This window comes from Harpia harpyja, chromosome 5, assembly GCF_026419915.1.
Source record: "Harpia harpyja isolate bHarHar1 chromosome 5, bHarHar1 primary haplotype, whole genome shotgun sequence".
Taxonomy (NCBI): domain Eukaryota; kingdom Metazoa; phylum Chordata; class Aves; order Accipitriformes; family Accipitridae; genus Harpia; species Harpia harpyja.
The window spans coordinates 49,884,440-49,908,509 of NC_068944.1; the positions used below are offsets into that span (position 1 = coordinate 49,884,440).

A 24,070-nucleotide genomic window follows, 5' to 3' on the forward strand; every position below is an offset into this window, starting at 1 on the left:
CCTTGCTGTGCCAGGAGCAAGGCAGTGTAGACAGGAATCACCTGGTGAGTACCAAGCTGTCATTAGTCTCTCAGCTCCCAGAATAGGGGAGAAAGTCTCATAGTTACAGCCTTGTCCCCATGGCTGCTGACTCACAACTCTCGCTGTAGCCATATTTCAGCACAAGGGATCAATAGAAAAGCCAAGCCACATGTCTTCAGCTGACACAATACACCAAACGTGTTCAAAGCACTGAAAAATGAGGCTAAGTGTTGAGATGCGGATGGCAGACAGCTGTTGTAATTTCTGTTGCTGGTGTTAACCCTCCAACCGTGCAGCAGTCTTCAGACACCTCATTGCAACATTCCCAAGATCCAGTTAACTACATATCTAAATATCACCTAGTGTGCGATATGACTTTCCCTTCCAGCAAAGCTTGCAGACACGTGTTGCATATGCTAGTGAATTTAGGGAGAAAAAGGACTTTTTGTGTTGATTACAGAAGCATATCCACTTTGAACCATCAGCTTTGGGGCATCTCAATCTGAAAGGTGGCAGACTTAACAGTTCAGTATAAAAGTCACTGATAGATTTAGCAGTTTTGAGTTTAAATTGAATCAAAATCAGGAAGTCTAAAAAGGCTCTAAATTTGCATTATTGAAATCAAGATTCCTATTTTTATAATCTTTATTTTGTAGGAGGAAAAATATGAGTTATTTCCACATCTTAATGAATATAACCAGAGTATTTTGATTGGAACTTGGACAAACTATAGTTTTGAGGTCAGTTCTGGATACTCATTTTAAAGGCTAATGAAAGTCAAACCCTTCAAAGACATTTCACCTATGGGCATGATCTAATGTTCACTGTAATTATTAGAAGGATCTTGTAACTCATATATATATATTTATTGATAGACATGAGCAGCAGAAAATTTCCAGCAATCAAAAATGCTCAAAACCAAAAGGTATACAGAGACACTAAAACCCCACCTAAGTTCCTTGAATAGGCTATTTTCTACCACAGCCCACCATTTTAGTGCAGAAATATTTTTTCAACAGGTATTCACAGATAACTTCCTGTTTATAATACATTTAAGAAATGTGAAAATGCTATCAAGCATTGTAATATACTTTATCATTCTCCAATCAGTACAGTGCACTCTTGTAAGGAATGCTTAAATCTTATACTTCCTTTTTGGCTTCTCTTTCAACAATAATAGGTTCGTTTTCTGACTCTGACAGGAGGGAGTTGGATTTGCTGGCTGGCTGTTGTGTAAGCATCAACTATACTGGAACTAGACTAGGAGCAAGAAACAGGAAGAAACCAGTTGGTAGAACACAATCATAGGCTGGCAGGAAATCAGCGACTATTTGTCACCCCTTCCAAAGAGGAGGAAAACAGTTGGTGGCAGATGCTCAGTACCATCAAATATCCAGCAGAGAGATTAAATCTCCTTTTCTCCATGCCAGGATACTCAGAGTTTTACTTCAATGTGGACCATGGCTACTTGGAGGGTCTGGTCCGAGGGTTCAAAGCTGGGATCTTGACAAGTGCGGACTATGTCAATCTAGCACAGTGTGAGACACTAGAAGGTAAGTCTGCTGGTTTATTTTATTTAGGAAGAAATACTGTTGCTTAGACCTTTGAAGAAGGGAAGGTAAAAGACTGAAGTACTGAGAGCTTATCTTAAAAACCAGAGATAACCCTGAACGTCCTTTGAAGAACTGTTCTCATATTTAAGTTAATAGCTTTCCATAGAAATTACCCTAGGATTGTACAGACTGTGATTTGCAAAGCAATCCAGATGATGGGATTTTCTACTATACTGATAAGGTTTGGAAATCTCATCCATAGACTTCCTATGGAGATTGGTAACTTTCTCACAGATTTTAACCATGCTATAGAACTGTTCAAGTGTAGAAGTTTCATACCATTTCAGCTGGATGAAATAGTTCCCAAAATCTTATTAAAAGCTTACCATTTGGCTCTGAGTTTCTCTATAAAAGACATAATTTTAGTACTTAATACTTCATGAGTTTTATGACAGTGGGGGACATTTTACTTACCAGGAAGAGAAAACTAGACTTCACAAAGATAAAACTGAACTATTCTCAAGCTTTAAAAAAAAAATAAAAAGGCATTTTTCAAGGTGACTTTGCCACAATAAAAAAGAGAACACACACTAGTTTCCAAAACAGCTTTCTGTGGCCAAGACTGGTCACAGCCTGATGAAGACAGACTTGTACAAAGAATCATATGACATACCTCTAGACACTTGGCAGGAAAAAAAACGCAACAGAAAAAATATCACCTTTCTAAAGGAACATAAAGTTTCTTTCCCTGACTCCAAAATAAAAGCTATAACTGTACACTGAAATAATTTCTATAACATGCAGTATATTAGATTAATTTGAAAAAGGAACAAGGAGAAATAATAAGCTTACTCTGTTTTAAGCATTGGTTGCTTTCTGTATGCAGTAATAGATTTGGGGAAATGAGAAGTGCAGAACCTGATGACTCCCATATACAGTGGAGTTTTGAGGCTGTCTAAACTATTAATATAGTAACAACATAAGCCTGGGAAGGTTGCTTGCCATTCATCTTGCAGTTTAAAACAACTACATTTAAATAGATACATATCAGTATTTACCTGTCAGCAGGATAAAGTTCCTCTCATAGTTAAAGAGACTGTCAATGCAGCAAATGGGATCTAGAGACTATTCAACTGACCAAGTGCATGTACCTACTTCAGCTGATAAGCTGGAGAGCTCTATCAGCTCTCCATTTCATACAATGGCAGTTTAGACACACAGAACACATATATACACTTACTCTGAGAAGTGAAATCTATTCCTTATGTCAGCTGGACAAAATCAACAGTTTCTGTAGCCTATTTGTACTAGCATTTGTGATCTATGCAACTTAAAGACTCTACAGACACTCTTGATATTGTATTTAATTGTTTAAATCAAAAGTCCTGCTCCATGAATATACAGAGTTCAGAAAAAGCTAATAGAGCTTCAAACATCTATAAAAGACACAAAGGACAGAATGATGGAATTATTAAACCTTGCTCTTACTCCATTTGTCTCTGCAGAGAAGCTCAATAAATGGCGTCATCAAAGGCTCCATGAAGAAAAAAAACCCCATAAAATCCTGGTTACTTCTGAATAAGATGAAAATATACAGGTTTAAATATTTTTTAAAACGTACAAGAAAAAAGGATTTCCCTCATCCTTCCCAGAGGAATACTTGTTCATGTTAAGTTAAGAATAGTTAAGAAAAGCTATCTAAATTTTAAGTCATGCTACAAGAAAGTTTTTTACAGCCAGGAAGGAGTTTTCAAACTTTTCTGACATTATTCAACATTAACACCTTTAATATTATTAAGGGCATGCAACAGATGGACAGATCACAATAAAATCCTTTTCTAAGTAAGATTTATAGTAGAAAGAACAGTGACTTTTTTATTTTTGAACCTTCTTCTTTCTAATGTTCATTCAGTTTTAGAATGCAAATTATTTCAGCAACAGAAGCAGCAACTTTCATCAACCTGCCTACAAGCACATCTCTACTACCCACCAGCACTTTTTTCTCTATTCAGCTACATCTCTTTCTCCATTTTAACTTTTTCTGCTTCTTTTAGACAGCTAACAGATTCCCACCAGTTATCTACCAAATGTATTATTTATAATGAAAATATGAGAAGTATTGGATTTGCACATGAGGCTAAATACACTTACCTCTCTCCACATATAGGATGCTGTAATATTGAACTTGCACCACAAGTGTACAGTGCATCAAAACCACAGACCCTTACCTGTAAAGTAAAAAATGGAGCTTTATGCATACATTGTATTTTGTTTCCAATTAAAAGATCCAGCATGTGGATCTGTACTGTAGTACTATTGTGCTTGTCCGATAGTGCCTTCTGTTCATGTCTTCACATTAAAAGGTAATAAATTTACCCTATTCTGCATTCTGTGGCATAGCACCACACCACAAAAACTGGCCTAAGTTACAAATATTATAAATATGCTAAAACAAACAAGCAGAAAAAAAATCAAAACCACCCCAAGTAACCCATAAATAGAATCAAAAAGATCTTTTAATTTCAAAGTGGTTTTGATATCTCTACAGGGGAAACCATAATGTCAGTACAGAAGAACCACAAGAAAACCTGTAGATTAGTGCTTTACATCTGCTTGATAATCACAGAGTAAGTATTACAGTGAGAGGGAAAGAAAAAAAGGAAGATGCTAATTGACTTAATGATATCACTGTGTCCTCTCAGTTCAGGGCCACACAGAGAGAAGAGGCCTTCAGCTTAACTTAGACATCCTTTTGGGCTTGTTTGAATTATTATAATTTCCATGGAGCTACCTTGTGGGCTGCAACACTGGCTGAAACCTCTGCAACACGGCGTGCTACTAGTTTGGCCCTATGTCGTCATCTGTTTCGGGGAATGGGATCCCCAGAGGAACCCTGCTGACAGTCTTTGAAGTAGAAAATGGGGGGGAAAGGGATTAAATTCAGCGCTTTATTCTTTCCTTGCTTCCTTGTGTGATGGAAAGCCTACTGCTCTTTAGAAGGGAGACTAGGTCACAGAAGGACAACCAGCCCAGCTCTGCTCCCACGAACATCACTGAAATAAGTTCACTTAACTTGCCAGAGCCAGGACACGCCAGCACACAGCGGCTGAAATAACAGTGTAACTGAAAACTGGGGGTAGTTGGCTAGCAAAGTGAGGGGTCAGACAAGACACCATGTGCTTGATGCGGAGAGACCAGGTTAACACTTTGTTCAAGTTCTTGCAATACTCTCTGATCAGCATCATTCCTGTCTTAAACTAGTCTCCCTCTGTGCATAATTCCCTTTAGACTTACTGTTGTGTTTGGTTGCTGTTCAATTGTGAGTAAGATCACGTGATTTAAAATCACGTTATTTAAAGTCATACATTTCCTACATAATGCTTTTCCTGCATATAATTGAATGAGGAAATACATGATGCAGATGGATGGCAATAATACTGACAGCTGAAATACAGGAATTTTCTTTCCTAGGGACCTTGTGGACATGCTGAAAAAGCTCAGGGTCTTGTGTAGGTCTCCAAGAGCCCCTGAGAAAAGGAACAGCTACCATCACTAAAAAGTTCTGGTGAACAGGAATGTCTGAGGCCCCTGTAACGCCTAGCCATCTACTCTTGCCAGATCATCAGGTCATGTTACTAGTACAAGTTAACTGTGTTAGTCCCCAGGTATTACTTATGCCAACAGCAAAGAGAATACTATAATTTAAGGCCAACAGAGCAGTCTCTGAGCTGCACTGAACTTTGTCATGGTGTGAACTCTGATTATGACGTTCCTGACTGATATTATATGGTATTGGAGCTTGTGGATGACTACTTTCTCAATTGTTTTGACCAAGGCCATGAGACAGGGTTAAATATTATTCCTTACATACAGTATGCATGCTGGCATTTATTAAATCATTTAGAAGAAATACTTCTATAAAGCAGGCTGTGGAACTGACAGGATCATAAATCCAATATTCCTGGGCATAGTATTTGCTCCATAGCTTCTGAGAGCCAGGTGGGGCTATTTAATGTGTTATAGCTAATATTTTTCATACCTTACTTTAGGGCATGGTTTCTGAAACCACTCAGTCAATCAGAAACCTGAGGAAGGTAACAGAGTCTTATTAAACTACTCTTAATCAGTGGTTTTCATTTCTGTTCATCTCATGATGATGTTAAACACACTTCAGAATGCTCAGTACTTGGGGTGATACTTGGGTTTTGCAGTCTGCTTTAGGTATTAAACCCCTGAAAACCACTGTGTTTGAAATGCATTTACAGAGTGTGAGGTAGTGATATCAAGGTAGATATCAGTGGTTCACCTCAAAAGGAATTGAGGAAAGCTGGAATTCAGCTCTCTGCATGTAATGAGGTAGTATTATCTAATCCCACCATATGCCAAGTATTTTTACCTTCTTTGCAATAAAAAGAGAAAGTAAAAATAATCAGTTTTCACAGGAAATGTAGATGTGATATGGAAATATTAGTGATTTTTAAAAAAGTTGATCTTACATATTTAGACTAATTTCTGGGCATAATTCTGCATTTTTGTTTATCTCTTAATCTTGCTTACCTTTCTCTCTTTCTTGAATGAAGTGGTTTTCTTTTTTCATATTTGGATTCTCTTTCTTCTTCCTACATGGAAGCCTGTACTGAAACTATGACTATTTCCTAGTATCTGGCTCTGACCATTGAAAGACCAATTACCTCTGCCTTCTTTTGTCAACAGTTTTGTGATCACCTACACAATTTTAAGAAGCAATTAGTTTAGACTGGTAGCATAAGTTCAGTCTATTGCAGGAAGATCTGGAGAAATGCTAACAGTTCCAGAGTGCTAGCTGAGTAAGGCCATCCTATCCAATAGTGTGTTGATGTGATCTGATATGGACTTGATGGATGGACCATTCTGTGGATGGAAGGAATTGGCTGGATGGTCGCATCCAGAGAGTAGTGGTCAATGTCCAGATGGAGATCAGTGACAAGTGGTGTCCCTCAGGAGTCTGTACTGGGACCAGTACTGTTTAATATCTTCATCAACGACATAGACAGTGGGATTGAGCACACCCTCAGCAAGTTTGCAGACACCACCAAGCTGAGTGGTGTGGTTGGCGCACCTGAGGAACAGGATGCCATTCAGAGGGACCTGGACAAGCTAGAGAAGCAGGCCCATGTGAACCTCATAAGGTTCAGCAAGGCCAAGTGCAAGGTCCTGCATATGGGTTGGGGCAACCCCCAGTATCAGTACAGGCTGGGCGATGAAGGGATTGAGAGCAGCCCTGTGGAGAAGGACTTGGGGGTACTGGTGGATGAAAAGCTGGACATGAGCCGACAATGTGCGCTCACAGCCCAGAAAGCCAACCATATCCTGGGCTGCATCAGAAGAAGCATGGCCAGCAGGTCGAGGGAGGTGATTCTGCCCCTCTGCTCTGGTGAGACCCCACCTGGAGTACTGCATCCAGCTCTGGAGTCCTCAGTACAGGAAAGACATGGACCTGTTGGAGCGGATCCATAGGAGGGCCACAAAAATCATCAGAGGGATGGAACACCTTTCCTATGAGGAAAGGCTGAGAGAGTTGGGGTTGTTTAGGCTGGAGAAGAGAAGGCTCTGGGGAGACATTATTGTGGCCTTTGAATACTTAAAGGGGGCTCATAAAAAAGATGGGGACAGACTTTTTAGTAGGGCCTGCTGTGACAGGACAAGGGGTAATGGTTTTAAACTAAAAAAGGGTGGATTCAGACTAGATGAAGAAATTTTTTATGATGAAGGTGGGGAAACACTGGAACAGGTTGCCCAGAGAGGTTGGAAACATTCAAGGTCAGGTTGAATGGGACTCTGAGCAACCTGATCTAGTTGAAAATGTCCCTGCTCATTGCAGAGGGGTTGGACTAGATGACCTTTAAAGGTGCCTTCCAACCCAAACTATTCTATATTTCTGTAATTGCTAAAATGAGCTCGAATGGCAGTCAACATGCATAGAAAACTCTGAGGGTTATCTATCTCAGTAAGCTAGAGTGCTAGGCGTAGGAGTTCGAATTCGCAATGTACTAGTTCTTTTGCTTTAAGTCTCAGTGTAGGCAACCTTAATGCATACTAAGTATACACATGGGGAAATAGGAAAGGGTAGCTACTATACTGATAAATGCACACCTTGCTAACTGCATATTAACTTCCCTTACAGGTACACCCTTATTTCAGTCAGTGGGAGTCTTGCTGTCCTTTTCCCTAAGTATCACTTCAAATTTTATCTGGAAATCTAATCATTATGAATGCCCAAACCATATAACATTATCCCAATCTATAATTTACAGTAGTTTTAATATAGCATTTGAACATAATTACGCAATATAGCAGGAGCTTTTCTAGAAGGAAATGTTAGATTGCTTTGAACACTAAGAACTGATTCAAATTCTTAGTTTTGCCTCATGGTGGGAAATGGGTAGCAGAGGAAATTTGTGAAAGGAATTCTTTGATATTACTAAAGCTTCTTTCAACTTTGTTGTCTAATCAACTCATTTTCCTCAGTTACCAGGGTCGGGAGCTCAGACAGAATATGTCACAATAACCCAGGTTTCTGGAACAGCTTCTTAGCGTCTGGTAGTCACAGCCATAAATCAGACAAAGCAAAACCAGAAATGCTAAGAGAGTCTAGCTCTGCCCTTTCAAGTGCTCCACTGCAAAGCCATTTGGAGCCCAGAATCTGAGCCAGGCAAGATGTGTTCTCTCCTCTTCTTCAGGCAGCCTGATAACATAAGATTATAGTCTTACCTGAGATTTAAATGCTTCATATGAAAAATTAAGATCTTAACAAAGTTAAAGAATGTTTCCTATTGATGCATAACAGACCATAGGAGTGCAGGAGACAAAACAACTGAGATATAATGGTGCAAATCAGTGAAATCAAAACCTGATTGGGAAAGGGCTAGGGACAGCAGTATTTAACACTGTGCCTGGTGTGGCTGGAAATGAAAGCTGCTGGTGAAACTTCTGACGAAGGCATAAATTATTTGCACTTTCCTGTGGCATGCAGTAAGTCTTACTCATAGAAGGCAGTACAAATTTGCATTAATTATGCATTTACTCTATATTAAATCTATGTCAAAAACTTTTCAATAGAGTATGATTAGACACTTAATATGAAAATACAATATTAGAAATTAATATTTTAAATGTTTTTTTATTTGGTTTGTAGACAATATAATGACAGTTTCCTCTCATGAACTTCCCTGAATCTAATTCCAGATCTGAAGTTACATCTACAGACTACAGACTATGGCAACTTCTTGGCTAACGAAACTGGCCCTCTCACTATTTCCACCATCGATGATAAACTGAAAGCAAAACTACTCACGGAATTTCATTACTTTAGAAATCATGCCTTTGAACCTCTTGCCACTTTTCTGAATTTTATCACGTAAGTAATATTACCACGTAGCTTACCACACAGACTCAAAAAAAAGCACAGTTACAAGTTAAAACAGTGTAAATGCATTATACTGGAATTTCTATTAGGTTTCAAAAATAGAAAAATTACTTTGATACTGCAACATTTACATACTTTATTTGCTAATATAAGTTCTGAAAATATATATATATGAGGAGCTGGTGTCTTTGCAACTACTTATTTTAAAGAACACAAGCAGATTTTATTCTGTGTACAGTGGCAGGAGGAGTGGTAGAGATTGAGGAAAATAGTTACCATTTCCAAACATCATTTAAGTCAGAGAACTTGCAAAACTTAAGTTTGTGGGGGTGACTCATGCAAGATTAGCAATTTCATGATGTACAGGGCAGTGATTTAATTTCTAGGCATGTGGCAAGTTCTAGACTCTTTTTAAAGGGGGAAAAGACAACACATCACACACCTACCATACTTTTTACACCATTTGAACATTAAAACCAGAAGGACTTTATGTTGCGTATTGCAAGTTACTTAGACCTAAGTAGCTTTTTTTAAAAATACAAGTGCTGTTTGATGCCAGATGAAGAGAAAGTTCTGATCTCAATACAATCATAAACAGATAAAACTTGTAAACGAATGGCTTAAACAACTTTAAGAACAGGGATCTGCTTTATAACAGAATAACAACATGGATTAATGAAATGTCAGCAGGATATTTTACCTAACTGTTTACTCCCCTTGATATTATCTTTTTAATATATTATAACAAGAACACTAGACTGTTCAGCTTACTTTCAAGGAGTATTTTTATCATAACAAAAAAATAAAGTATGTTTTTGGGGGGGGTGTCAAGTGTAGTTGACCAGTTTTAGGCTAATACTTCAACAGGATCTTAAAGACTGCCCTAGGACAGCTGTGACCTGCAGGCATACAAAGTTTACATTTTGCTTCAGGGAAATGAAAGTGAAAATACGAAAATTATGGCAGGGCTTTTCTCACACTGACATACCCGTGTACACGTGTATGCACAAACTTTGCACACTGTTGTTTTTTTAATAATGGAGATACTAGTTCAAGATATTTAACACAATTATTAAATCATTGAACTACATTTCACCAGATCCTCAAGCCCCCTCACAGATTTTGTGTGAGATCATATTAATCCCTATATGTCTCTAGCTGTGTTCTGAATCAACAACGCAAGCTGAAGACTGGCATCCTTGTTATAAGCATCCCAAGGGAATAGCTTTCCCATTTCCAAGTCACTGACAAAACTCTTATCAGCCTCTCTGACAGTAAAACTAGTAAGAAGCTGACAGAAACCTTCAACTGAAAACTTTTAGCGATAAAGAAGAAATCTGTGAGAACCTGTTCTTAGTTTCCTCATGGAAAGATGTTTAAAGCTGAGTGAGAAGAAAGCCCTAAGAATGGTCCGTCTGCATGAACTCTGCAGTTTTAGTGCTGACATTGCCACGCACATCTTCTCTGTCCAGATGGTCTGCATGAAATAACAAAATCCCAAACTAAAGAAGCTGCTAGCTCAGGTGATTTACTTTTTGATAACTCATTGTCACTTGTTATAGCAAATCTACATTTCACAGCTGTCATGCTTATTATATTCATATTTTAGTTTCCCCTTCTTTAAAAGTCTCTCTTATGCAAGTCAGTCATGGGGTTTAAAACTAGTACTGTGTTACCTACTTGCTACTTAAAAACTTCTGGTTTTGATGAGACATTGATACAGAGTGAACATACAAACCTGTAAGTACTGTGGTCATTTCTGACTTTAGTATTATTACTAATTTTCAAAAATCTTGGGTTTGTGTTTTTTCAAAGTAAAATTCATTATAGAGATAAATTTCTTTTACTTTTTTTTTCAAATACAGATACAGCTATATGATTGACAACGTAATTCTTTTAATAACTGGCACATTACATCAGCGGCCCATAGCCGAACTTGTTCCCAAGTGCCATCCACTGGGGAGCTTTGAGCAAATGGAAGCAGTCAGCATTGCCTCAAACCCCACTGAGCTGTTCAATGCAATTTTGGTTGACACACCATTAGGTAGGAACACTAAATTATTTGTTATTTGCTCCTTGAAACTACTCATCCTGTAATCTTAAGCATATCTCAGATGGAGTAGCATGTTTTCCACTGGATATGCTGTGTTTTGGTAACACAAAACATGAAGTCATCAAGTGATCAAGTACTTCAAGTGATGAAGTGATCAAGTACTTCTGAAGTGGCGTTCAGGACATTTCCTAGTGACATTTATTAACAGCTTCTACATCAACCTTGGGTAGCAGACATAAAGAAAACAGGCTACTCAAGAAGCGTAACAGGTATCTTTTATATCCAAAGTAGCCACTGATTTAGAGCATCTAGATTTTTATTTCAACACCTGCATCTATAATTAAAAAATCTAAGATGAAGTCTTGCCTATCCCTCACTAAGGATCAAGCAGCAGACAGTTACTAATAAATATTAGATGTTGTGGTAGAACCTAGATTCCCTCTTGGGATTTGGGCATGATTCAAACACAAAGAAAATCCCTATTTTGAAGAATTAAATCTAAAATCAAAACAGAGTGAGGGTTGGGAATGTTGCATTCTGAAATTGGGATGAAACCCTGCTCAATGCGCTGCAGCAGCTGACACGAACAAAAACTAACAGGCTGTGGGGCAGTGCTGGAAAGGCTACTGAGAATAAGATGGAACTGGATGTACTTGAACATATATGAAACCACTGTGTGTCCTCATCTTGAGTACTGTGGTTGGGTTTGGGTTCTGCTTCTCAAGAAGGCATGGTGGGTTGGCTCCAGAGAGAAACCAAACTCCCACCCAGCCACTCGCTTGCCCCCTGCCCCCAGCACAATGTGGCAAGAAAACAGGGGAAAAAAGGAGCTCATGGGTTGAGATCACCTACAAAGTACTGTTGCAGGCAAAACAGACTCAACTTGGAGAAAATTAACTTGATTTATTGTTGATTAATACATATATAATTAATTATTGATCCAGGCATTAGGAAACAGAAAAGAAAGAAACATTTACATGCTTAGGGAAAGCACTTTTTCTCCCCCCTTTGCCACTCCTGCTCTCCAGGCTCCTCTCCTTTGCCCCCTTGTTATAACCACAGGTTACGCTCGCTCTCTTCGGAGAGGCAATGAGCGGCACAAGGAGCCGGGGGGAGTCTACACTCAGTACGTGGCAGTTTCTCTCTGCCGCTCCTTCCTCCTCACACTTATCCTCTGCCTCAGCGCAGGTCCTCCCCAGCGAGCACCTGCTCCAGAATCCATGGAGCAACTCCTCCTCCTCCTCTGACCTTGGTGTTCCCTCTGCTGTTCCCTCCTCCTCCCTACATCCTGTGGTTTTTGCCCTTTCTTAAACATATTTTCCCAGAGGAGCCACCAGCTTGGCTGATGGGCTCAGCCATGCCCAGCAGTGGGTCAACCAGCTGGAACCGGCTGGAACCGGCTGTGTCTGGCACAGGGCAGCCCTGGGCTCCCCTCACAGAGGCCGCCCTGCAGCCCTCCCTGCCAGCACCTGGGCACCGACACTGAAATCAGAGAAGGTACAGAGCAGGACAGCTAAAATGAACAAGGGGGTAGCCCTGCCGTGTGTGGATAGACTAAAAAGGCTGGACTCCGGTATGGAGAGGACGAGGCTGAAGAGAGATATGGACAGTGTTTACAAAGTCCTGAGGGCAGCGGTTTGTCCACGGTGAGCTATGAACTGTTGTTTACCAAATCCTTTAGAAGACCAAATCCCAGCAGAAAACTAGTTTTAAAACAGGTAAAATAAAACACTCTTTTTACACAGCTGGTAGTAAATTTCTGGAAATCTTTTTGCTAAACAAGTTTGTAAAAGCAGAGAATAGTATCAGATTTTTAAAAAGATGGGACAAAATTACAGTCAATGGAGCTACTAACAGTTACTAAAGGGAACTGTTAGGGCTATGTCCTCTAATATTTTTTATCCAAAAACTGAATGCTGGAAGAGTAGGAAGGGAAAAGACCATAAAACATGGCCAGGCTCACACACCCTCTCTAAATAACATCTCCTATTGCCACTGTCTGAGACAACACCCTCGGTCAGCCAGCACTGGTCTGCCCCACTGGCATAGCTTAGGAATAGTGAGGGATTGGCATACTTCTGTCAGTTATGAATACAGTATTTTTAAGCAGTCCGGCTGCACAAATGAACTTCATCTTCTGCATCCCTGTTCAAAAGCATGCTCTTTAGCCCATTCTGCAGAGGACCTGGAAGCACATGTCAAGGTCAAAGCTTGTGCCCCTTACTAGTTGCAACCTGTTGCCTTTCCCCCACTACAGACATACCCAAAGAGGAAGAGGGAAAATAGGAAAGAGGATTCTCCGTAACAATTGTGGAATACCTGCATGATTTAAGACAAAAATTATCTTTCGTGTTCCTCACTGGAAAATCTCCCTAATGCCCAAATCATATACTTCAGAGAAGATTAGGGCTTTCATTAGCATTTCCCATCTGATTCTCTCTGGAGATGTGGACTCTGGCTGCAACACTGATTGATTCCCCTCACAGCAGATTCTCATTAAAAAGGAGGGATAGGAGGATAAGAGGAAAATCAAGAGGATTTCTCTTCCTCTCTGTTATATCACTCTTTCTTGTACAACAGAAACCTCAGACCCTTGCTCACACACTGGTGACTGGCAATAGACAAGAGATGCATATTATCAGCATGTAGATTTATACTGCAATATAATAAACTCTGCTTTCAGCTGCTTTCTTTCAAGACTGCTTGTCTGAAAATGACCTGGATGAAATGAACATTGAAATAATGCGCAACAAACTGTACAAGGCAAGTTCTCGCAACATAATGGTAATACTTGGGGTTTTTCAAAGTGTCTCAGAAAAGGAGGTCAGTATCATTAACCTTGTTTTATGGATGGGGAAACAGAAGCATAGTGAGATACAGCAAGCTGTCTAAGGTCACTTGGTTGATGACAAGTCCAGGAATCAAATCCAGCTCCTTTTATTTCTACTCTACTGTTTGGAGAGTTTTCAAATTTTAGGTCTGCATCCAAATTCTAATTTAATATCTCATTAATGAAAATGCTTTAGATGTCAGGCTTATATCCAGATCCATTTGTTTATGAACAACTCAGTTATCCACCAAATGCCACAGAACTGTTAGCTCCTAAGTAAGCCTAGACAGGCTTTTGGCTAACATTTATTTTTATTTATAAAAGTAGATGTGATTTGAAAAGGTCTAATTGTTTTGAGTCTAGCTAACATTTTTTTTACGTAAGGGTTTTGTATAATTTTCTTCCTTTTTAAATTATCTTTAGCATTGCTACAGCACACTGCTGTAAGGATAGGCATCTAACATGTGCCTTGCATTTTCAAAGTACTTTACAAATATTAGCACACAGGTCAATACTCTTAGAATGGTCTCTTTAAAGGCTATACATATTTCATTCTGTTAGTGGTTCCTCCTGGCACATTGTCTCCAAATGCTTTGTTATCTTTCTTTCACAGTGGATGCCCCAGACTGCAGGAAGTATTCTTAAAGTGATCTGATTGCACTAGGGAGAAAAAAAAAATTCTTCTGTTTGTCTTACAAATGGTATTTATAAATTCCCAAGCCAATATTAGATTCTTAAATATTCTGCTCCTTCCTCTCATTCAAAATGACATCAGTTATGCCCAAGTATTTTAATTCTTCCACAGTACTACTAAATTAGACACTCTTTTGCCATTTGATAAAATACAGATTTGATTCTTATATCCTGTGTGGATGACCATACAATTACACTTATTAAATCTATTTTTTTTTTTCTTCTCACTTTTCTAAGTATCGGGGGATTATTCTGCAAACACTTCTAAATTATTAATATATGCTTTCTCCTCTGCTTCAGCTGTCAATGAGATCAATTATGTTTCAGATCTACTATCAGATAGCACTATACAGAACGTAACACATAATCCCATGCAGACAATCCCCCTCGAGATGTCTCTACTTAAAAATTGCATAGCTAGTGACAGCTTCTTTTAACAAGACTGTGTGAAGTTGTAGCAAGTGCATTTTTATAACATAGATGTTACCTAAAACAGTATTTTGGGGGATAGAGAGGCAGGGGCAACAGCATCTCTGAGATATTTAGGGTCCTTCCTGCACAGGTATTTTGAAATGGGTGTGAAGGCCAGAATCCTTAATAGACCAGAAGGCTCCGCAGACCAGTATTACAGAAGCTTTGTCCGCTGTTCTGTCCTAATCCAGGGTTTAGGGTAGAGCAGTAGGGATTAGTTTGTGTATCCTCATAGTGCTGGCCCAACAGCCGTGGCATATTCCCAAATCCCTTCCTCCACACTATAAATGTAGAGTTTCCTTCAGCCATCTGCTTATTATGCAGTGGAAGCTCAATGAAGCTCAAGAAGTTCCTTCTTTAGAGAGCAAAGAAAACATTTGTCCTATAACAATTTTTGAAAACATTTGAATCCATATTGTAATAACAAATTTGCATTTTAGTATTTCAACTTTCAATCCAACAAAGTAATTAAGTACATATTTGAATTTAAATTCATAGGTAGAATTATCAAAGTTAATGGAAGTATTTAAAAATTAGGTTCATGACTACGTGCTGTGCTAGTCCAGGTCTTAAGTAGCATTTAAAATATTTCTCTTCTTCTTTCATGTAGTCTTATCTTGAGGCGTTTTATAAGTTTTGTGAAAAACAAGGTGGTACTACAGCAGAAATAATGAGACCTATTCTTGAGGTAAGAAAAATTCAGTCTTAGTACATGAAAGTACTCCTCAGTGTTTTCATAATTAGGTTACTTTTTGTTTTTCCTGTTCCTTCTCTCTCCATTTGCAAACATATCTGTCAAATGTTTGCTTCTCCTCTGAATAATAACTGTTTTTCTAAGATGTAATGAAGACTTTATTCTAGGATGACTTTTACCTCTTGACTAGAGAAGCAGCTAATCTATTACCAGGGAGGAGTTATTCTCAGGTAATATTTTTCTATAACAGAGAGCAGAACAGAATAAATGGTTCACTAATCTCAAATTGTTGCCCCTTAACATTTTTCTGTATTATGTAGACAAATTTAAAAAGTGGATTATTCTTACACCTCCTAGCTCACAATTAAATTTGGGATAGCTAACGTCTGGCATTACTGTATATTTACTAATCAATAATCTTTAAGCTTCATGGCACTATTATGTTTGTTTAGTCTCCTATTAAAACTGATGGTTGAAGTTAGAGTTGAGTGACCTTTGGAACTAGTGTCATACAGAAAAGTCCAACATTGCATGTTTTATTTTTGTCTCAACTCAGAAAACTTTAATATTTATTTTTTCCATGACATACCAAATTCCTAATGTCCTCCTCCCCAAAGCATACCTGCAGCATAGTGAATGATATTTTTGTATCTGTTACTGTAATAAAAGATGCAGAAATTCCTAAAATTGAGTTCTCAGCATTCAGCTCCATTTTTTTTTTAAGTGGTTTATCACAATTCTGTGTTGAGTTTGAGAGTCAGATCATCCAATTGCTTCCAGGAGTCTTTTTTTCTGGATAAGCAAAACGTACATCCTGGAAATGGAACAAAATTCTGATGACATCCCACTGAAGTTTGTATTATAGGAGAGAGATAATAACCCTGCGAGCTCCCCCCTGAAAAAAGAATGAGCCTAAATTACATCTTATGAAACAATGTCCTAAAAGGGATTGCAATTTCATATTTTATTTAACCAGGTCATAATGTTTCAGTTTATGTTCTAAAGAAAACATTCTTAATCAAGTTAAATTGACCAGAAATTAAGTATTTTGACTACTCTCTTCTGAAAAATAAAGATCAAGAGATTGGCTGGCAGAGGTAAAGACATTTCCCACAGTTGATTCGTATTTTTCAGAAAGATCGTTTTTAGCTAGACATTCATGCTGAGAGCAGATTACTTACCAACATTAGTTTAAGCATGTTGTAAAACTCTCTTTATACCAGTGGTAACAGTTTGGTCTATGATAAGCTTCTTTAAAATCCCTATCTAATGTCAACCAGCTAGGAGGATAAACTTTTCTGTAGAAGATTTTGTTTTCTGTAACAGTTTAATAATCTGAAGACATACATAGAGCAGATAGATTGATAATAGCTGAATTCACAAAAAGCCAAAGTTTAACTAGTCAAAGGAATACTTGCTATTTATTCTGTAATCTTATATGTAAGACTACCAACCTGACCCAATGAGGCTGAGGTATTTAGCTCCCCAACTCCTTGACCACCAGTAACAGTGCCAACCTTCCACATTAAAAGTACTGGCGATCTCTCTTCCACCATGGACAACAAATGTTGCATGTTTAACCCTGAATCTGGCAAGAAACTGCAGGACTGCACTGCAGCTAGTGCTGTGCCTGTCATTAGGACCCCATGCTAATTCTCAAGTAGGAGACATGCTACTTCAACTTCCCATATGGAAATTAAAGCACTTAAGAAATGGTCATCCTATGACTCTACCTCTACCTGCAGCAATCAAATGGCCTAAGTCACCAAGTAACTGCCTCATGGCCTTACTCACTATGGAGAATGTCACGTGCCAATAATTTGATGAATTGAAAGGTCTGTATGGATGGGATTGATCCTGCACATTTTCTCTAACTGGAAGCCACCAGAAGTAGGCCCCAAACCTGCTAGCATTAGTTGCAATTGCATCTGAGTATGCTTTTTCTCCAACAAAATATTACAAATCTAAAAGCTAGATTCTATATGGCTTTAAGAAATTAAAAAACCAAAGCACTTGCCCTTCCAAAACAGTTTCACTTGGGCTGATATGCCTGTTCATATTAATAAGGCAAGTGAAATTTGGCCCTGTTACTCATTAGCTAGAAATCTTTTCAAGCACACTTATTTTCTTCTCATTATTTCTCTATTGTTTACTCATTTTCCTTACTCTGAAGTCAGTGCCAAAGGGCAGCTGGGTCCCTGTTACAGTGTGTTCCAGTACACAGGAGTAGGATCTATGAGTATGTGCTTAACTGCTAAAGTTGCAGAACTGTTGCAACTGCAGTCTTATTATTCAACAGAAAAGAGTATCCTTCTGCTTAAAACGGTTCAAAAATTCATTCACAGCATAAGAAATTTCGCAAGCTGCCTAAAGCATGTGTATACTGTGTATGCTTCACTTGAAAGATTTTCCTGCATAATCCCTGCAATTAGCAAGGGCTCTGCTGTTCTTACAACATGAAAGTAAGTAATAAAGGAAAGAAATAAAAACATAGTCAATTCAGATCTCAAGACAGAAAAACACATTTAAATCAGACAGAATTGAGTAAGATTATTTTTATCTACCATTACATTTTTAATTCATACTGTTAAGAATGGCAAGTTAAATTTTGCCTTGTACTAAAAGAACAACCTGAGATCTAGACATTAGAATGACTTTCAGTCTACTGCTGCAGGGGAAAATACAGATACTACTGGCATCTAAACCTGGCAGAAGAAATACAGCCTTTGATTCTATGCGTTAAAAATTAACTGTTACTTGAAACACTTGAAAACTTTATCTTGGCAAGAAACAGCCCCCTCTACCTTATTAAATTATCATTTTAAATATGTGCATTCAGAAACTATTTTGTTTTTTTCCAGAATTTCCATGCAATCTTTACTCTCAACAGCACTCTGAGTTACCCCAGAACAGTCTTATTGATTCTTGGTCCTTTCCTGTATTATTATTATTTATAAGAGTATTATTTCATAACTTCAGAAGGGTGCGTGAGGAGATTTTTGTTGTCAGCCTCCACGTAACTAAGTAGGGAAATGAGGAAGTAGCAGAGGTGATATTTTCAGTACAAAAATCACAGAATAAAAGCTGTGCTTGCAAAACACTGTTTGATTTTCTAGTTAAAATTTAACAAGTATTTGCAAATAAGGATTTACAATTTTTAAAATAAGGTATGTTTCTAATGCTCTGAAGTCCACTTTTTTTTAAGTTTCCATAGTTTAGCTTACTGAAAAAAACCCATATCCCCAGCTTAATTTACAATGAGATCTCTGATAACACCTCTTTATTCTTTGTTTTGCATATTAAGTTTGAGGCAGACAGACGTGCCTTTATCATCACCATTAATTCATTTGGCACTGAGCTGAGTAAAGATGACCGAGAGAAGCTGTATCCAACCTGTGGAAAACTGTATCCAGAAGGCTTACACCTGTTGGCCAATGCAGATGACTACGAGCAAGTGAAGTGTGTTGCAGATTACTATGCCGTATGTAATCTAATTTCTTAAAAGAAAAAGCCAAGATACAAATACTTAACATCTTTTGATGTCAGCAAAATTTTAAAGAGTGTTCACATAAGTTAAAAGCATTTTTGAGAGAGAAACAAATCAGCAAAGATACAAGAGAACCCATAAAGATGTATATGGAATCAAAGGCCTTTGATATGAAGACATATTATTACCTTAGTGCGATATAAAGTTCCTCTTATAGTGATGTTTAAATAAGGCCAAATCACGTTCTAGTAAACAAACCCCTTCCTACTCCATTAACCTTCCCCAAATTGAGTTTCACTTCACAGCTGCTGCCTCCAAGATTTTGGAGCAAAAGCATAAGTCACTTTAAAATGAGCTGACCAAACAATTCATGTCACAGATGAGTGCAGACCTGATTTATTGCTAGTGTACCTTAAAAATGCCCTTCTGAAAAGTTTTCTCTAAATCACTGATTGAACTGAAGAAGTAGATGAAGTTGTTAATATTGATGCGACTAGTGCTGTTATTAAAGATGAATCAATCTGCAACACTTGCTCTGTGAATTAACTGTGGTAGTCTGACTAGCTATAGTATTTAAGCTACCTCCAAGTAGGTACACAAAACAAAATTATGTCTGGTCTACTGCTTTTTTCCACAGAAGAAACAAAGCTGGAGATGCACATCTGTTCCTGTGCATAAGCAGAATGTTAGAAACATGTACCACCATGCCAATGTGGTACAGAGCAAGTCTATTCATGTGATGGTGGGATATTTAGATGAATTTGGGAACCATTGTACTAGACCTATACTGCACTTCTACTTTATCGGAAAAACAAAACAAATACACAGAGAACCAAATTACACAGAAATGTAACACGTAAGAAATGAAGTAAAATATATCTGTGCAGAATATTCCAGGATGATATATCAGACTAATGGATTTAGACACAATATTAACACAGATAAAGCAAATCCAGCGGACTACTGGAAAGAAAATGAGCAGCCATGTGAGGATCAGAGTTCAGGGTTTTGGCTCCATTTACAGTGCTGGCTCTGATGGATACTGTTTGTACAAGAAGTTCAGTGCTCTCTGTCCAAAGGAGTGAAAGGTCATGTGTCATTCTACAATAAGTCTCTTTTAGTGCCTTCAGTAAATTACTTTAAGTTGTAGGAAATGATGGTAAGAAATACAAGAACAAATGTGATTTTTCTTTCTTTTGCTGACTATATGCTTTTGATTTATGTAGAACTGTAATCTATACATGAGTTCTTCTATACAGAAAGATTACTTAACGTAGATTAATTAATAATGTAAGGTATCTGTGCTGCACAGAATGCAAAAGTACCTCATTTCCATTGGGTGGTTGTCTATGCTTTTAGGAATACAAGGCTGTGTTTGAAGGTGTAGGGAGTGGCACTGGAGAAAAGACACTGGAAGATGCATTTTTTGAACATGAGGTAAGAGCTTTTAACCTTAAAATATCAAAATGAAAGTTACCCACCTGGAATAACATTTAAAACAAGAATGAGATACTAGGCTTTTGATTCTACTAAACGGCATTATTCAGCTTTGTATTCAAGAACACAGTATTTCTATGGCTGTCAACATTTGGCTGAATCAAAATAGAAGGATTTACGTTTTTAAATAAAAGAAATCCCAGGACATTCTTCTGAAGACTAGTTATAGAACTGTCAACCCTGATAGCCTATCCAAAAGCCATCTCATATAAACCGCTTAATCAAATTTCTTTTGAATAGTCTACTGAAGGTGTTTCACCACTGTCCTTTACTTAACCTGTAATGTTGCTGTAGTCTATTACCAAAATTAATGCACAGATGACATTTCAATTATATTTATAGTCAAGAGACTCCTAAATGTAGTCATGGTTGCAAAGTTACATAGAAATCTTGATCATAAAAGCTATCATATAAAAGTCACATTTGCCTTCTTTAATATTTTATCATAACACTTGTTTCATCTTTTCCACAGGTAAAGCTGAATGTGCTTGCATTCAACAACCAGTTTCATTTTGGAGTATTTTATGCCTATGTAAAGTTAAAGGAACAAGAATGCAGGAATATTGTATGGATTGCTGAATGCATTTCTCAGAGACACAGAACCAAAATTAACAACTACATTCCAATTTTCTAAATCTGAGAATTTATAATCCTACAATGCCTGAAAAGATGCATTATTTCATATAAAAGGAGAAAAATCTTATTTCAAAAATTAACTCTTATTGGATGTTTTAAACTGTATTAATGATGCTCATTATATACAGCAGTGTAAGAAAAAGTAATGCAATTAGAGATATGAGTACTTTATAAGGAAATATTAAGGGGCTTATTCATAGTTTTTGCTGGTAGATTTGTTCCCCACTGTGCCCATTTTAATTTAATAGCTCAATAAAAACTCCCTGCAAGGTCTTACATACATATTCTTTCTCTTTTGTGGAAGCAAGCTTTATATCAATGATGTTTGATTAATTAATTAATTTATTAATGGCTTAATTTTGAATTAATGGTTTTCTCAAAGGGCCAACTAAACCACTACTTCTATCTTACACTTATGATCTTCTTCATGGCATACAAGATTGTATGATAGACTTAATGCATAAATAAGAGAGAAACTTTAGGGTTACCCTGAGATTCCCCTTAAGGAATCTCAGGAAGGAGCTTCCTGAACCTTTCTAACTGTGATACCTCTCTGCAGCTAAATGTAAATAACTAACTTCATTTTCATGAAAATATTTTCACTTATTCCTTTATGGTCACATGAAGAGCACTGTAAGTGTCAAACAATGAGTGTCTGATCTACTCCACAGCAATACAAATATCTCCTTCCAGCACACCAGAGACACTATCTTCATGTATGCACTAGGGAAGATTATGAAACATGAATGAAAATACCAGCCAAGTCTGTATCAGTTTTACATCAGACACAAACAACACCAGCTCTGAGCTATTTGAGGACCTGGCTAAGATTGGTAACTAAAAATAGAGTGAAAAGTTGAAGCCAGATTGTAGCAGGACAAGATTAATTCTGCTGAAGAAAAAAGGAAGGATTCTGAAAGCCATATCAAAATTCTGCCTTCCTACTCCATTCAAAAAATTTGCCCTTTTATCTTTGAAACAGGCCATACCTTGATTTTCTGCATGAATCCTTAGTTTCAGGCTGCACAACAGCAAATCTCAGTCTTCAGCTGACTATGCTTCCAGTAATACGATACAGAAATAAAATCCATTTCCTGCCGAGTAGACAGAAAAATAAAATATATCTGATGTCAACACCTCAGAATTATGGAAAACATTCAGGCATCATGGGTTTAAGAACTGAGATATAATTTCTCTCTCTAATATATACATGTGCATATGCATTCATACATAAGAAATAGAAAACTTTACCATTTTTATAGCTAAACCCACACTTCTTAAATGTAAACGTAACCAAAGGGTTATATCCCAGAACATCCCATACTGATTTAATAGAGAATTCAGAGGATTTTTAATATTTTACTTTATTGTGAATCACAGAGAACCTTACATTACTACTTTTAAAAATACCTTCAAAGAATTTCCCTTAGAAATAATTTTGTAGGAATTTAGAAAAATTGACTAAAAAGAAGTAAGTGTATAAAAATATAATACAAATCTTATTTCTATATTGAGGCTTCTTTGTTTAGCAGATCTAGTAATTCAGAAGCAAGAATAAAAAAAGAAAAAAGAAAATTAACTGTAAGATTTGTGGATTGCAATTTCATTTTGGCCTGTGTAGTTGCTTCCTTGCACTGCTTTTGTTATCTTGCATTTCTTAGTTTGTATTTCCCAGTCTAATCTGTGACCAATGCTTTCCAGTTCACACCTATATCGCAAGCTGTACCACAAACTATTTCACAAACTGCAGTGAAGAAAGTAACAGGGCCACAATCTCTCAAATTTGCATTTTTCTGTACTGTTTAGTAATTGCATTAAAACCATTTGTTGTGAGCAGAAGAATAACAAAAAGTCAACTGGTCTGGGACACACACTGGATTCATACAATTCAGCAGTGCGTGAATACTTTTTCTGTACTGATAAATCAAACCTCCCTACTTGAACAAAACAAATCAGCTGGCTTTCTGCCAAGAATTTTTTGAAGTGATTTGAAGGGGAAAGAATCTGCTCTCCACCCTAAATCACTCTGTGCCAGGGAAGATACGCAGCTGCTATTGCTACAGTCTGTGGATACTGTTGGCTCAGAAGGAAATGAGCAGGAATTGCAGCTTACATGATTATGTTGTCAGCAGAACTGGTCTTTAGACTATGGAAAGGACAGCATCAGTGATGATTGATGCTTTTTTCAAAACAAATTTCTAGATATTTGCTAAGTAAGGACAGGATGTACTAGGCGTCGACTATATTCAATTTAAGAATAAGCAAGAGAAGCAACAGACTAAGAAAGGAATTAGGGCTTTAAAGTTATAGGTCCCCAAACACCTACCTTTTTCTATAAATAATATAATTTACATTACTCTCTTGTTAGTAAATTCAGCTTCATGCTGGTGTATATATATATATACACAAATACATAATAAAAAAAAGGTCATATATCATCTCTAACAAGGTCTTACAGTAGAAGTCCAGATCACAGAATTACTATTATGAGCATCATTAACTTCTTAATGATAATTTCAATGATAATGTAGGATAGGGGAACATGAGGGAATGAGCTACCTTTTTCTTGTTCTTTCTTACACTTCTCAAACAACAGAACTTGTGTTCACACTCTTAAATGGCTAAGCCTATTCAGACAAATTTGTTCAGCATAATTATGTTGACTATGCCCCTTTGCCTGTGTCTTCAATGAGAGATGAAGAGCAGGACCAGGAACGAGCTCCTGGTGAG

The 24,070-nt window shown here is 37.5% G+C and overlaps 1 protein-coding gene and 1 long non-coding RNA gene across 3 annotated transcripts in view; one reads left to right on the forward strand and one right to left on the reverse strand.

The window, feature by feature from the left end:
* The window catches only part of LOC128142312 (uncharacterized), a 61,182-nt gene that overhangs the window by 31,812 nt on the left and 5,300 nt on the right, over positions 1–24,070 (reverse strand). The window contains exons 2-3 of the long non-coding RNA XR_008235345.1: positions 22,330–22,434; positions 3,726–3,802 (exon numbers count right to left, since the gene is read on the reverse strand). This is a non-coding gene — a long non-coding RNA (uncharacterized LOC128142312). The remainder of the gene's footprint in view (positions 1–3,725; positions 3,803–22,329; positions 22,435–24,070) is intronic.
* ATP6V0D2 (ATPase H+ transporting V0 subunit d2) lies at positions 1,269–23,166 on the forward strand. 2 transcript variants are annotated; one of them, XM_052788273.1, is made up of 8 exons: positions 1,269–1,574; positions 8,799–8,970; positions 10,845–11,023; positions 13,716–13,795; positions 15,637–15,714; positions 19,025–19,201; positions 20,567–20,644; positions 21,177–23,161. In XM_052788273.1, exons 1-8 carry the CDS (start codon positions 1,394–1,396, stop codon positions 21,336–21,338), a joined length of 1,107 nt encoding a protein of 368 aa, XP_052644233.1. In that variant the 5' UTR covers positions 1,269–1,393; the 3' UTR covers positions 21,339–23,161. The 2 variants fall into 2 exon arrangements, with proteins under 2 accessions (XP_052644233.1, XP_052644234.1); XM_052788274.1 differs by lacking the exon at positions 19,025–19,201 and having other exon boundaries at positions 21,177–23,166.